The 14,974-nt window shown below is 34.7% G+C and overlaps 1 protein-coding gene and 1 pseudogene across 1 annotated transcript; both read right to left on the bottom strand.

Annotated features, from left to right (window-relative positions):
* Positions 1-1,587: 1,587 nt before the first annotated feature.
* On the bottom strand, positions 1,588-2,388 carry LOC149141131 (hydroquinone glucosyltransferase pseudogene; annotated as a pseudogene).
* A 17-nt stretch (positions 2,389-2,405) lies between these two features.
* On the bottom strand, positions 2,406-3,023 carry LOC149141132 (UDP-glycosyltransferase 72B3-like). The gene has a single exon (XM_089451162.1). It carries the CDS (start codon positions 3,021-3,023, stop codon positions 2,406-2,408), a length of 618 nt encoding a protein of 205 aa, XP_089307288.1.
* Between the last annotated feature and the right edge of the window lie 11,951 nt (positions 3,024-14,974).

Raw genomic sequence — 14,974 nt, forward strand, 5'->3', positions numbered from 1 at the left:
ATGAATCCAAGTAAAAGAAGGAAATATCGAAACTCTTCATCCACAACAGAACATGTAACAAGCTCCCAGATCGAGACCTAGGCAGAGACAAAGGAGCATATTCTTTTCTTTCTGGGTCCATGCTTATCAACAATGAAAAAAATTCTTAGAGGATAAAGAAAGAGTTTGTTTTTTTTTTTTCATTTCAATAGTTGGTGAGTATTTAGTTTTGAAGTTTTGGCCCAAAAGAATTTTAAAATTTTGACTCACCCATCGCTAAAATTTTCAATTTTCCCATCACCGAATTTAGCACCGACTCAACTCAAATAATGCGATCATGTTGGGGAATCAAAGTAGGCGCAAATGGCACCTAGTCTAGCGCCATGAAGATATTTTTTTCCAAAAAAAATTAGACATGGAAATTTTACAAGAATATAACATTATTCTCAAATAAAATCAAAGATTAATAGAATACATTCAGTAGAATAACCATAATTTCAATAATCCACCACATTCATTAGATAGTAATTTAATTAGCTCTAAAATTATTGCATAAACTAAGTTATAAATGAAGAATGAAACAAAATTAATATACACACTAGTGATAAAGAGTGTTACATGGGGAAAATGATAATATCAATTAATATTTATGTTGTAAGGAAAAATTATACTCTACTTAAAATATGGTCTACCAATAATTCTGCCCCTACAGTTATTGTTTTCATTGATGATAGTTGGATTTGATTGGTGTACTAAAAATGATTTTCATTGTTGTGTATTGCAGGATATAGAGGAGATTGTTGGGAACAGGTCCCTTAGGTTCAATTTTGGGGTTAAAAGCCCAAGTTTTGTATAAAGAATGTAAATTCTCTTCATTTTGTGGTCACAGAGCGCGAAGATGTAAAGAGTCACCAAGGGTTTCTGCCCTTAGTTTACGTAACTTGTGTCGGCTTTATGAGATCCGCCCTTGGTCCGTGGACCATGGGATTGTATAAAAAAGGAAGTCTTAGAAGAGTCTAAGGCAGTTTTTAGTTTAGTTCAGATATGTTTTGAGAGTATTGATGTAATGGGTATGTGAGGGCTAAGAGCGAAGAGTATTAGCGTAGGAAGGAGGCTCTGCAGCTGTGTGCGTAGAGGCCTAGGGTAGAAGTCTGCAGCTGAGTGCGCAGACCCCTGCAACTGTGTGCGCAGGGTAGTTAGAGTCTGTAAAGGAGATCTAAACATCAATAAAGAGAATTATTCTAGAATTACCTGTGTATGAGCTATTTTACTTCTGTTATGAATGCATGCGATTATGTTATGTTGAATACTGGATTTATGATTTAACATTGTATTGATGCACGAATCTATGTGTTTTAATTTGTTATATAAACGCAAGTAGGAATATTTGTTTACACGAAGATAATTACGCCGTAAGGTGTTTCCCTCTGAAATGAACTCCCCAAACTGCTGTCATGTCAAAATATGTGCCATTCGATTTTGTTGTTAGACGATTGGGTAATCATTAGACGTTGATTTGAATTGAGAAATTCCAGGCGCGAGGGTCCATACGAACCGTCAACTGTCTTAACATCCAGATGTGACGTATCAAGCAAGACCTTTCAAGTTTCAAGTAGCAGGTGGTGTTTTAGTGGCATGCATTTCCTTCCAAACAGAAGCCGCATTGGCCAGCGCGTTGTATGAACTCCCTCCCTCCGCCATTGCAAACAAGGCCTTCCCCATCAATTCTGCCATCCCCTTCTTCATTTCCATTCCCCCCTCTCCTTCCATTAATTCCCTCGCCGCTATTTCCACTTCCTCTCTCTTCAACAATCCATCTTCTCCCTTCTGCGCTTCAATGCCCACCTTCATCTCCTTCACGAGAAGGAAGGCATTCATTCTCTGTTCAGCAAAGAGAGGCCAAGCGATCATCGACACTCCATGTAAGATGCTTTCGATTGTTGAATTCCAACCGCAATGATAAAGGAAACCTCCTATGGATGGTTGAGAGAGGACAACAATTTGAGGCGCCCATGAATCCACCACAAATCCACGGCCCTGGGTTCGAGTCTCAAAACCCTCAGGTAGAACCTCCCTCATGTCTGCTTTGGTAGTCATCGTGGATTCAGTTGGAGGAGGAGGCTCCTTACGCAACACCCAAAGGAACCGCTGCCCGCTTGCTTCTAGCCCCAAAGCTAGTTCCCGAATCTGATTCTCCGACAGGGTGCCGCGGCTCCCGAAAGAAACGAACAGAACTGACGAGGCGGGCTGGCGGTCTAGCCATTTGAGGCAGCCCTCCTTCTCAAACTTCTCTTCAGATTCCGACAGAGGCGAAGCTATTAGCGGCCCAACGGGATAAATGGAAGGGGTCATTTCAACAACGCTCAGAACCTTTCCTTCCTTGAGAGCTTTTATTTGTTCTGGTTCCATTTCTTGGCATGTATTTATCAGAATTCCACAAGCTTCCTGAAGCCGAAGGGAATGTTGAATGAAATATCAGATCTGTCTAGAAGAGGGTCTGGAAAATCTATTCCGGGAATCGGCGGAAGGCCCGGCACTTCGATCGGGAAATCCACATCTTTGAAGGAAATTTCAATGTTGTGGACAAGTGTTGGAAGGTAGAGCATGATGCAGAGGAGAGAAGCCCCAGAAGTGGAGAATATGTAGCAAGGTATTTCCAGTTTGGAGGCGACATCCAACATGGGTGTACCGAAAAAATCGATTATGAAAGCGCAGACAGGAAACGAAAAGGATGTGAGAGCATCTTGCACTAATATTTTAGCTTTCTCTAATAGTAAGGGCATGCGTACAAAAATGTTCATCTCGGCATGATCCCCTTCGATCTGAACATCAGGGAGCTCTATGAAGTGGATCATGTCCCCTGACGAAGACGTCAGGGTGTGGTGAGGAGAGCTGTCCATCCATTTGGTGGTGAAGAAGGTGACAAAAAAGCCATGATACACAGCTAGCCGCTTTGCAAGCTCGAGCAGTCGGATGTGATGGCCTGCCCCAAACCCAGGGAATATTGCGACATGAGGCTTTTGGCTCTGCTCTTGCGACTCCATGAATGTCTCTATATTCCAACAAGCAAATGCCAATATTTGAAGGGTGGGTTCTGTAACGATGAAGCAGAGAATTTATAGTTATAAAACAAATGTATGAGCGCGCTTGCATCGTAATGAATAATTTGGGGAGGCAGCCAAAACTAAAGTTTAAACAAATATATGACCCACCATGTTTTTGTTGTTCCGAGGACTTGGTAAAAGACTACAAACAATTTAGGGTGGATTTTTCATTCATTTGTTGACTTTGCAGTAGCATGTTGGCAATTTAGGAGAGACTTATGGAAAATGGCAGGACCCAGGGCTATATTAAACAGTTTAATTTTGCTTGCAACGTCAGTGCAGACATATGGACGATGCCACCACTATTTTAAACAATTTAGTTTTTCTTGCCACGTCACTGCAGACATATGGGCAATTTAGGAGAGACGTATGGAAAATGGCAGGACCCGGGGCTATATTAAACAGTTTAATTTTGCTTGCAATGTCAGTGCAGACATATGGATGATGCCACCACTATATTAAACAGTTTAGTTGTGCTTGCAACAGATTCGTAAGTGATTAATATATATAACGTGGGTAGGGGGATGATTTTTAAAAATATATGTTGTTTTTTTTATTTATTGGGTAATACTGTCATGCCATTAATCTTTAGAGCTTTTGACTAAGCTGTTAGATTGGCATCACAGAAGTATTATCAATTTTCTACAAACATGAATTATAACTTAACAACATAAAAATTCAAATGAAATAAGGCCTAATCCTTTAATCTAAGTCTATAATAGCTTCACTTGTAGGAAATCAAGTTGCAATATTTCATTGCCTATATGGGTAAATGGCTTATGTAACAATACCTTGTTCACTATGTAGTTAATGATTAAAAGAAGATTAACAAACATTCATCCAATAATTACTATTTAGCTAAGAAATATGGAAGACGTGCAATCAAGCTTCAATACTCTAAGTAGTATCCACTATGGTTCCACTAGTATAAAGGAAATTTATAGCAGTTTATCACAACTCAGTGATTAGATAGCATTGGTAATAGTACTTTGATGACCACTCTGAATTGTGACTAAAAGGCAGATTCAAGCTTCAGTTAAAGCAAAGATACAACTAATCAAACATATGAGACCTCAAAGAAAACATAAACAATTGATAAATAATAGAAATTTGAGAATAATTTAAAGTATTTCCCAAGAATAAATCTATATGGTGGAAATAATGAAATGTATACACAATAACTCACATAAATATAATAGTGCACATGTCCAAACCATGGGGTCCCTCTAGAATTTTCATATCCACATCATGACTATTATCTTCTAAAAATTAGAGTAATATATGAACATAGAAACATGAAAATGCACATATCTTAATTAAAAGTTCGTTGTATACAATGTTCCCTTTCTTCTACTCTTTATTTTTATTTACAAAAACTAAAATATAATAAACAAAGTTATGTTCCATCTCTTGGAGTAATGACATATTGATATAACATCTAAAATTAGGCAATTCAATCCATCAAAAGTGTGATATCGACCTCAATTGTGCTTTTTAGATACATATGGAAGTCAAACCTGATATTTTTGCATTATTTGGATTGATGGCACTTGTGTTGACTAGAACATTAACTAGGGGTGTTTGTTTTGTATTCTGCACATCCAAGGGGAACCACATTGTTCCATGATGGTGACGATCGAAACCCGTATTCCCTATTTCTAATTAGGAAATTTCTATGACCTACTGAACAAATGAAGGAACCAAAATGAAGTTATTATTTAATGTATAATAAAATCAAACAAAAGCCTTGCCTAGAAACTTCAACATTTAATATATCCATTCCTAAAAATTCTTCCTCGAAAAATTTAAAAATCAATATCCTTTCCAAAAAAGTCTTTCCCAAAATCTTTATAAATTAATATCCTTTTCCAATTAATATATTTTTGGCCATATAAACTAAACTTTGGAAATTATGTCCTTGCCACACAATTTGAAGAGGGCAACGACCAATATTAATTTTTATATGTGAAAAAAATGGTAACTACACCTTTGTCAATAATAGTACATCTAACAACCTTGCAAATTTAGAGAAATCCCAATGGATCTAACAAATTAAAGCAAGCAATTTGAAAGCATTCTAAATCCTCATTTGATGCTGCCACCCTCTGTTGGCTCTAATGGCCAATCATGAAGCAAGCAAACATTCTAGTGTATATTTGTATTGTACAAGATGGTCACTATATATAATTATGGCTAGCATAACAAATACATCATGGATGATAAATTTTTTCAAACCACCAACATGAATATATGCTCAAATCTTTCCATAAATCTCTCGATAAATCTTCATCCCTATTTTCACTCATTTCTCCCAATATCTCAATCTTCCATAGACTTCTATGTTTGGTCTACATCATTACATTTTCATTTCACAATTTAGATATTAAATTTACTTCACAAGTAGGAGTTATTCCATTATAACCCCCCTTAACAAATTATTGTGATTTGAATATCTTCAATTGTCCTTTGAATTGGTCCCATCTTCATCTTCAATCCTCTACACTTTTCTTCTTTGGCCTTATTATTTCATCTTCATTTATCTTCAATTTTCATATTATACCTAAACAAACATAAATAATGTGTTTGTTTAAGTCCATATAAAAAAGTTACCATCCACCTAAATGCATGGGTTTTCTACCACTGTATCCACTATTTCTATAGGAAACCTTTTCTCTTACGTAGTTTATCAACAGATATTTATACCCTTAACTCCCATATATCAATATAATCATCAACTTGGGTTTTTAGGCTTATCCTTAACCACACAAACCTTAGGTGGTTTCAAATTACCACAAACATACATTACGTCAAGTGGTTTTGGATGACCACAAACCTTTCTCTCTCACAACAATCATAACAAGTAGTTATTTAGCATAACTTATTACTTCATGGAAAGTGGTTTTTTAGGGCCACTGCCTCTTCAATGGGGGTAGAATTTACTCATCAAGCATTAAATTAACTCAAGTAAATTAAATTTATTTCTACATATGCTTTTTAATCTGAATCTTCCACTACACCTCCATAAATTGTTTCTAGTAGGTGAATGTCTCCATCCAACAAGAAAACTGAAATTACTTACAAAAAATATGTGTCTTCGATGGAGTGATATCAAGATAAAAAAAAAAATATGACTTTGACTTGAAAAATTTAATTGACACACCATGGACATGACCCAAACATTGATTTGACTTTTAACTTTGACATGGCCTTATTTTTATTTTAACTCCACATTTTCAACTAGACTTCAATTCTCATGTAATGAATTTACATAATTTGTTAGGGTGTTAGGTACCATAGAACATGCACCCTTTTACACATCAATATGTGAGTCACTTAACTTGGTTTCAAATTTATTTTACTTGATATCAATTCTTACATCAATATATTGTCATTCAAATCTTGACTTAACATGACTCCTTTTATAAATCTCCTTTTATTGATCACTTGGACCCCTTTCTTTAAATCAAAGCTTCCCATCACTCATCACTCTTCCACGGTAAGTGAGACCTTGAAAAAAATTTCCATTACATATCAAAACCATCCCAAACTTCATTTTATATTTCAATGATATATATGTTAAAATTAGTTTTACCCTTTATGTTTTATCTTGGTAAGTGACTATGTCAAAAATAAATAAAATAGGGAAACATCATGCTTCTTTTTATCTAAATAAAATAGGATACCTATTTAGACACTTGAAATATTTCACTACCTCTGGGATGGATATTTGGACCTACTACACCTCCCATAGCCATGTTTATGTGAACCAACATAATTTCGAGCGTGTTGAGCCCCGACAGGTTTTGTGGATTAAACCTAGTGAAGCTAGCTCCCGTGGGACTGCTTGATGTGTTCACTGGCATGCGTATGAATGATGTTAGGAAGTGTTGAGAATTAACTTTAGTGGGATCATGATAAGGAAATTTGTTTGTAAAAACATAAGACTTGGTGTTTGCAATGCAGAAATCCTCCAACCGCTCTAGATCTTTAATGATTCCCTTCATTACCATGAGAAGAGCTAAGAGGAAGAGGATACCAATAGTGACTCTGCAACCAGAGGAGATGAATTCACACAAGTCCATTACAAATAGCAATCTAAAGTGAATTTGAAATGGAGTCACATATTATTTGCACAATGCTCACAAATCCAGGTCGCCTATTAACATTATTCAGTGAGTGTGAAGTTGGGTTTTGAACCATGAACATGGAGAAATTCTAATGTATTATTTTCCAACAAATAAGAGTCTATGCTCATTAGCATCATGGATATGAAAAACTCTCACCTTCCAAATTTCTTTAGTGTGACTATTTCCAGTGAAAACTCGAGTATGTATCATGGACAATGGGATTAAGTCCACTGAGTATCTCCAAATCTCGTAGTTGTAAAGCTTTACAAAAACGTTAGTCTCATATGCATCTTAACATATGAAAATTCAGAAAACCTTAATGCATATCGTTGTTATGATACCATTTGTTGGCTCTAATAGCCAATCATGAAACAAGGGTACCATCAAATTAGACTAAACAAATCTTCAAAGGGAAATTATATTAAATAAATTGTATTGTACAAAATGGTCACTATATATAATGATGGTGGCCATAAAAAAATATTATATTTGAGAAGTTTGTTCAAACCACCACCATAACTATCTATGAATCTTTGAATGAATATTCATCCTTATTTTTAGTAATTTCTCCCAATATCTCAATCTTCCATGTTTAGTATAAATCATTACTTTTTCATTTCATAATTTAGATATTAAATATAATTCACAAGTAAGAGTTATTCCATCACCCTCCATGCCTCCAAAGAGAAAGACCCATTGTTGAATTGTATGATGAAGCCACTTTCCTGGCTCAATGATTGTACTATTTTGAATGGAAAAAGAAATTATCATGCAAATCTAGTTAAAACACAAGGGAAAGAGAAATGAAAGAATTAATATTCTAACACCCATTTCTAATTCAAGCAGCAATGGTACCGGTATAATGAGTAGTGCCACACAATAGATGGCTTCCTAGTGTGTGGATGAAATGTTGAAGGGAATGGCATTGGTACCAACAAATTATGTTGAGAATGAATATGGTAATGAAGGAGTGCTTCTATGACCTAGGAAATAAAGGCACAAAATAAGACACCACCTCGGGGTATATTCCAATGTGGAAGAGATTTCATAGCTAAAGTTAAAAAAAAACCAAAACTTTTAATTAAAACAACGTTTTAATGCACAACCTGGGAAAAAAAATATAGAATTTATCAACTATATCAAGTGTGGGAGCCAAACCTAGCATAGGGTCATGAATTATGGTATAAAATTATGATCCAATCATAATATACAAGATGACACCTTTTTCACCAAAGAGAATATGACCCTATCTTCGATCTAATCTGATCTTGTAGATCTAATTTAAATCACACTACCTCTCATAAAAAGACAAGGACGGTGAAAACTCTGATACCATGAAATTTTTTAAAACAATATCCCATGAACTAAAAACAACCTTAAAATACCAAAAAAAAACCTTCTATAAAAGAGAATGCAAAATAATCTATTAAATCTATTATATAGAAAATGCCAATGTGTGTTTCTATATATAGTAATGAAAAAAGCCTAACATATAGCAAATGGATAGGTAGCACACTCAGGAAACTAGTGGCACCTATATCAACTTGCAATTAACACAAGTTGTATGCATTAATAAAAGACTCTTTAAAAAATGTCAACGCTTTAGAAATATAATACTAACAAGTTTGATCTATTCTCTCTTTAGCAATATCAATTACTTCTATTTGCATATGTACACATCATTTAAATGGTAAGTTTTATTAAAATAAAATGCACACCAATTATATTAATAAAAAGAAAATTCATATAAATAATTATATCATAAAAATATTATTATTCATAAATAATCTTAGTATTATAATATACATAAATTGATTAATTGATGATAAACACATTTGAAAAATCATCTAATATAATGATATTTTGATTAATATATTTACAAACAATTTCATCCATTGATAATAATAAGTAATCTAATATAATGATATTTTGATTCATATATTCACAATTTCATCATTAATTTTTTTTGTCTAGGATAAAAATTTAATAAAATTTAAAATATTAAAAAATTTACTTATTATCTTATTTTTATATTTTAAATATTTAAAAAATATATATTTGAATAATTCAAAGTTAAAAGTGCCAGTATTAATTTATTTTTATATTCTAAATATTTAAAAATACATATTTAAATCATTCAAAGTTAAAAGAGATATTGAAATGATCATAAAAATCTCCAATTTCAATATTAATCAAAGTTAAAAGAGATTGAAATTATCATAAAATCTCCAATTTCAATATTGATTTGGAAATTTGATCTCTATATTTTTTTATAAATATTATTTATAATTAAAAAAAAACATGAAAAATATTATAATATTTGTTTTATAATTCAATGTATTTATTTATTAATTATATTTACGCCGTAAGGCATTTCCCTCTGAAAACAACTCTCTTCTCTGCCCACCTGTCGTTCTTGTAAACCATAGGATTATATGTTAGACGATTGCAAAAGTTTCAGCCTTTCGATCAGAATAGTTACAAAATGGTTACAAATTAGTTAATTAGTTGTGGAAAGGGTTTGCGCACTGGTTGGCATAACTGATTAGCGTGTTGTGGCAATGGAAAATCAGGCGTGGCGAGCCTCCTTCTTTACTTACGATAAGGGAAGGTTGTTTTACGACAGGGAAAAAGCAGCCGAGAATGTTTTTATACAGGTTATGTAGATAAATCATGGCCGTGGCGATGGCCAGGGAGAGCTTGACACTGAAATTGTTTGCGCAGCAAAGACCGCCTTTATGGTACGTTTCTCAGAGAAATATAAGCCCGTTAAGCAACTTAACCATCACAAATTTGGTTCTAATTATTTTGTTTTGGGGCTCCTAATGCACAATGTTCCGAACTAATAGACACAGGCCAGGGTATGTCTTTCTCACAATAATATTGCACATTAGTTTTTCATGATATAAACGCTGACCATGTTTTCCTATGATCCACCTATGGGATTGGAATACTTGCACATGGGTTCCACTCCAAAGATAATTCACAGGGATGTCAAGACTGCCGACATTCTTCCAAAGATAATTCATAGGGATGTCAAGACTGCCAACATTCTTCTAAAGATAATTCATAGCGATGTCAAGATTGCCAACATTCGTTTTAGACCGCAATTTGAACAGAATATTGGGCGATTTCGGTTTGTCAAAGATGACAATTGATGGGGAGGCTTCTCACATTACCACTGTGGTAAAAGGAATGGCAGGATGCCTCTAGGACACTTATGTGAATTAGTGCGAAGAATAAATAACTTAATGTGTGAGAAATGAACTAAGCCATAGATTGGTGAACCCAGAAAATGAAGCAAACTTCGGCTAAACTTGTAGTATTTCTAGTGAAATTAAGTAGCAGCCTAGTCTCCAAAAGAAAACCTTGAAGAAACTTCCGGGCTTAAGCAGGAGTGGCACTTAGGGAGGGAAACTCTAACAAGGACTTAATCCAATAAAATTCGCTAGATAAAGCCGAGCGCTATTAAGCGGGTAATAAAAGAGCAGAAGCTCTGTTCATAAGCAATAAACCCTACCCACTTCTTTAACTTATAAACCCAATATCAGTAAAAGCAAAATAACCTTCAAACAGTGAACTCATCGTCATAAGCGAAACGATTTCAGTTGCTTAACGGAATGCAAAATTTTACAGCAGAAGGAAATCAAGATAATCTACACTGAATAAGTCAAGAATAGTAGCGTACACACAGAATCAAGAGAAGTCTGTGCATGTCAAATTAATTAGCAGAGAATGCAATCTGTGCGTAAATTCTGAAATATACCTTTCATAGAAGAAAACAAGATAACAGGTATGACATCAAGAACCCATAGATAAATTGACAACATTTCTGTGAATATAGCCTTAAATGACCATGACTCCCATACAAAAATTCATTAGAAAACCAGATAACTTATATAGAATGTCAATAAGGGCCTCAACTCAAGGGAGGCTTCAAAAAACAAGGTACAACATAATCTGGGAGCTTATAAGGGCCGTGGCCGCTTAACATGTTTTCTTCCGGAAAGGAGATTAAAATACACAATAATCTGCCGGCAAGAAATTACAAGGCTCTCGGCCAAAATAACATAATTACAACACTACAGTCTAGAGAGAAACCTGAATAGCAGGTCTACGAGGAAGCCTCGAGAGGGTATCATGAGGCATTAGAGGTGCCATCCCTCCAAGTAGCCATAAACAAACCGAACAATAGCACCCTTAGCATCCATCGAAGCGGAGCTCAAGGAACTCTATGGATGCAAAAACCTTACATATGCCAAAATATGAAACACCTCGGTCCATTGCTTACCCGGAAGACTTGTGCATCGGTGACTGCCAGAATAAGCCGAAAACCAAAAGGGCTGATAACAGAGGAATTCTCGTACTCGAACCCACCAAACCCTGAGAACAGAAGATAAGTAAGAAATTAGTATCACGAAATCCGGAATTGAAGAGAAAAAAAAAAGGCAAACAATAGATTAAAGAGAATTGTAGCACAGAGTCTGATTTGGGCAGAAATTTGACATCTTACCATTATAAAGATCGCCCCAGTTTTCATGGCTGACCCTCTGAGACAGGGTTCCTGCTACACATGAAGAATTAGACAGAGGTAGGAGGAACATAACTCGAACATGTGCCAAGAGCTTGGGAATCGAATGAGCCAATTTCCAGCAACTTAGAATGAGTAAATCCGCCGAAGAGATCATAGCCCCTGGATCAAAGCGCTGAGCGCACCACCGTCGATGGGAGTAGGAATCCCGAAGTGTCCAGCTAAGGAGGGACGACTTGCTCATGCCACAAAGCCATGGCAAAGCCGTTGTGAATGTTAAGATCACAAATCGAATGGTCCAGAGATAAATAAGCTTTGGTTATAATTAAATTCATCACGTAAGTAATTAGTATCATGAAATCCAGAGTTGAAGAGAAAAAAAGAAGAAGGAAAACAACAGATTAAAGAGAATTTTAGCACAAAGCCTAATTTGGGGAGAAATTCGACAGCTTACCATTAAGAAGATAGCCCCAGTTTTCATGGCTGACCCTCTGCTCAAACAGGTGCCAAGAGCTTGGGAATCGAATGAGCCAATTTTCAGCAACTTAGAATGAGTAAATCCGCTGAAGAGATCATAGCCCTTGGATCAAAGAGCTAAGCGCACCACCGTCGATGGGAGTAGGAATCCTGAGGCGTCCAGCTAAGGAGGGATGACCTGCTTGTGCCACGAAGCCATGGCAGAGCCGGTGTGAATGTTAAGATCACAAATCGAACGGTCTAGAGATAAATAAGCTTTGGTTATAATTAAATTCATCACATAGGGCAATCTTTGGTATTTAATATAGGTACAGTGCATAGGGATATGCGTTCCATAAAGCACGGGTTATATTTACAACAGTTGTAACAAAAAAATATCAGGGTATAGAATGAACAGTATGATTGTGATCTCTGTCCTTATTCCAAGTAATAATATTGCCGAGGAAGTAATTTAAATTACCAAGCTCAAAGTTCGTTGGTTTCATTTTTTTTTATACTTATATAGATATATTTAATCTAGTTAAATGATTAATGTAATAAGGGGGAGACATGACAAAGGTACTATTAAAAACTGGAAAAAAAAAGAGTATTCATGATGGCTTTCCACACCATTACCTTAAGTCTTGTTTGCATCGCTACTATAGTCATTGAACTTGGTATCGAGGCTTAGTTGTTATGCATGGTAGCACATGGACCATTCTCTTATAAGTCCACTTATACAATTCTCTTTCCATCCTTCTCTACCATCTTGGTAAAGTGCACTATGCTTGTTGAATTTTCTCATCCATTGTGAATGCTCATTTCTTAATTCCCATCCATCTAAATAAATTATTATGAAACTTCTCCCATAAATAAGTTATTGTGAAACTTCCCCCTTGTCTATGTTTTTTTAATAAATAGTTCTTAGTCGCTTAATAAATTTCTTAATAAATATTTCACTCACTTCATTAACAAATGCATTCTCCAAATGACTTCACAAGGTGGTATTAGATTAAAAAATAGCTTAGAAGTGCAGATTAACACTTTGAAGTTAATTCTAGTGTAAAATGTGGCTTTCACAAACTCTGAAGAAGAGTGTTAACTTTGCATGGAACAGTACTTGAAGAATTTAATTTGAGAAAAAGTTGAAGAATTTAATTTGGGAAAAGGTTGAAGTGTACATTTCATTTATTAGTACCGAAATGTATGTATAGAATATAAAAAGTATAAAAGGATAAAATGACAAAGGTTGTCAAATTGTCAAAGAATAACTATCCATTTGCATCAATGTGTATATTTTGTATCTGACCTCTTTGTTTCCATCATCGCATTCTACTATTGATTACTTTAATGGTTGCCCTGAATCCCTGGTAGGATGTAATAGAGTTCTTGTAATTGCTCCTCACATTGCAAAACCATAGTGTCGTTTTCTACCAGATTAGATCATCATGAGCCACCAATCTAGGGTCATGCAGGAGATCCACACAGATATAATCTCCAGTTGCACCATAGTTTACATTTATGCAAAATCACTCAATCACAGTTAATGTCCACCAAACATTAAAATTAAAGGAAAATACTCACGAATAGTTAATGGTCATCAAGCATTCAAATTAAACACGAGAGATTTTTTTTTTTGTTTTCGCCTATAAACCTTTATACAAACCCTGTGAGTTGCAAAGGGCCATGGCTGTAGTATTGTTGTTTGGATGCGCATCGATACAGCGTTCAAGAAATCTAATATGATACGGTCATTAAACATTCTCTAGGAATATGGCATGTATAATGTGGTGAACAACAAAAATTATCAGGGTGTGTTGTATCATGCTTCCAGGGATGTAATTTGGGAATAGCTTTCAAATTTCAACTGTCCTTTTGACATTTTCACGGTTAACTTGAAACGTATCTCATATGGAGAGTTAATTTTTCTGGCATGGTTATTTAATTTTGAATGGGAATTTCCCACCTGGTTATATCTGCAACATTAAATAAATAAAACTTTTATACTCCTTAAATAATTAAATACTTATATTCTGAAGTGCACCACCATGGAAGTATGTATGGATTCATTAAATACGATAGGGAACTTGGAAGCTCTTTTCCTACACGAAGAGGAAATCAGAGTTTTTAATATTAAAATTATAGGTATTTATATATAAATTTATTTTAGTTTATATATTTATTTATTTTAAATAAAAATCAATAAAATAAATAAATTCAATTACATGAATATTTTAATTTTTTTACAATGTTTTTAATATTAAAATTATAGTTATTTAGGTATAAATTTATTTTAATTTAAAACATTGCAAGTTTTTGATGAAGTGAGACAATTCAATATTGAAAAATGACCTTTTTCCACTTTTTCGGAATAGAGTTAAAAATCCTTTTGTGTTTATTTATAGGCCTCTACCTGGTCAAATACATAACCTAGGCCTCTACCTGGTCAAATACATAACCAAGTCTCGCATAATATCATGCTAAATAAAGGAAAGCTCGTGGTTCTACCATAGGGGTTCACCATGGTACCTCTCAATAGCGAATTAAAGTTTCCACGTCAACTAAAATAATTATTTAATCAATGCTCAACAAATGATCCACTTCTCTAAGATTGATTTATTTGAAAGGATTGGACCTAGGCATTCAACCTACTCAATATCATGATATACTAAATAATCAAGACTCCTTAATTAATGGTCAACAAAATATCCACTTCTCTAATATCATATGTCATGATTCTTCTCATTTTATGCCTGACGGTGTTTCCTTTGCAACAT

The sequence above is a fragment of the Pinus tabuliformis genome, chromosome X, assembly GCF_031772625.1.
Source record: "Pinus tabuliformis cultivar Carrire ecotype Pingquan chromosome X, CPIR1, whole genome shotgun sequence".
NCBI lineage: Eukaryota > Viridiplantae > Streptophyta > Pinopsida > Pinales > Pinaceae > Pinus > Pinus tabuliformis.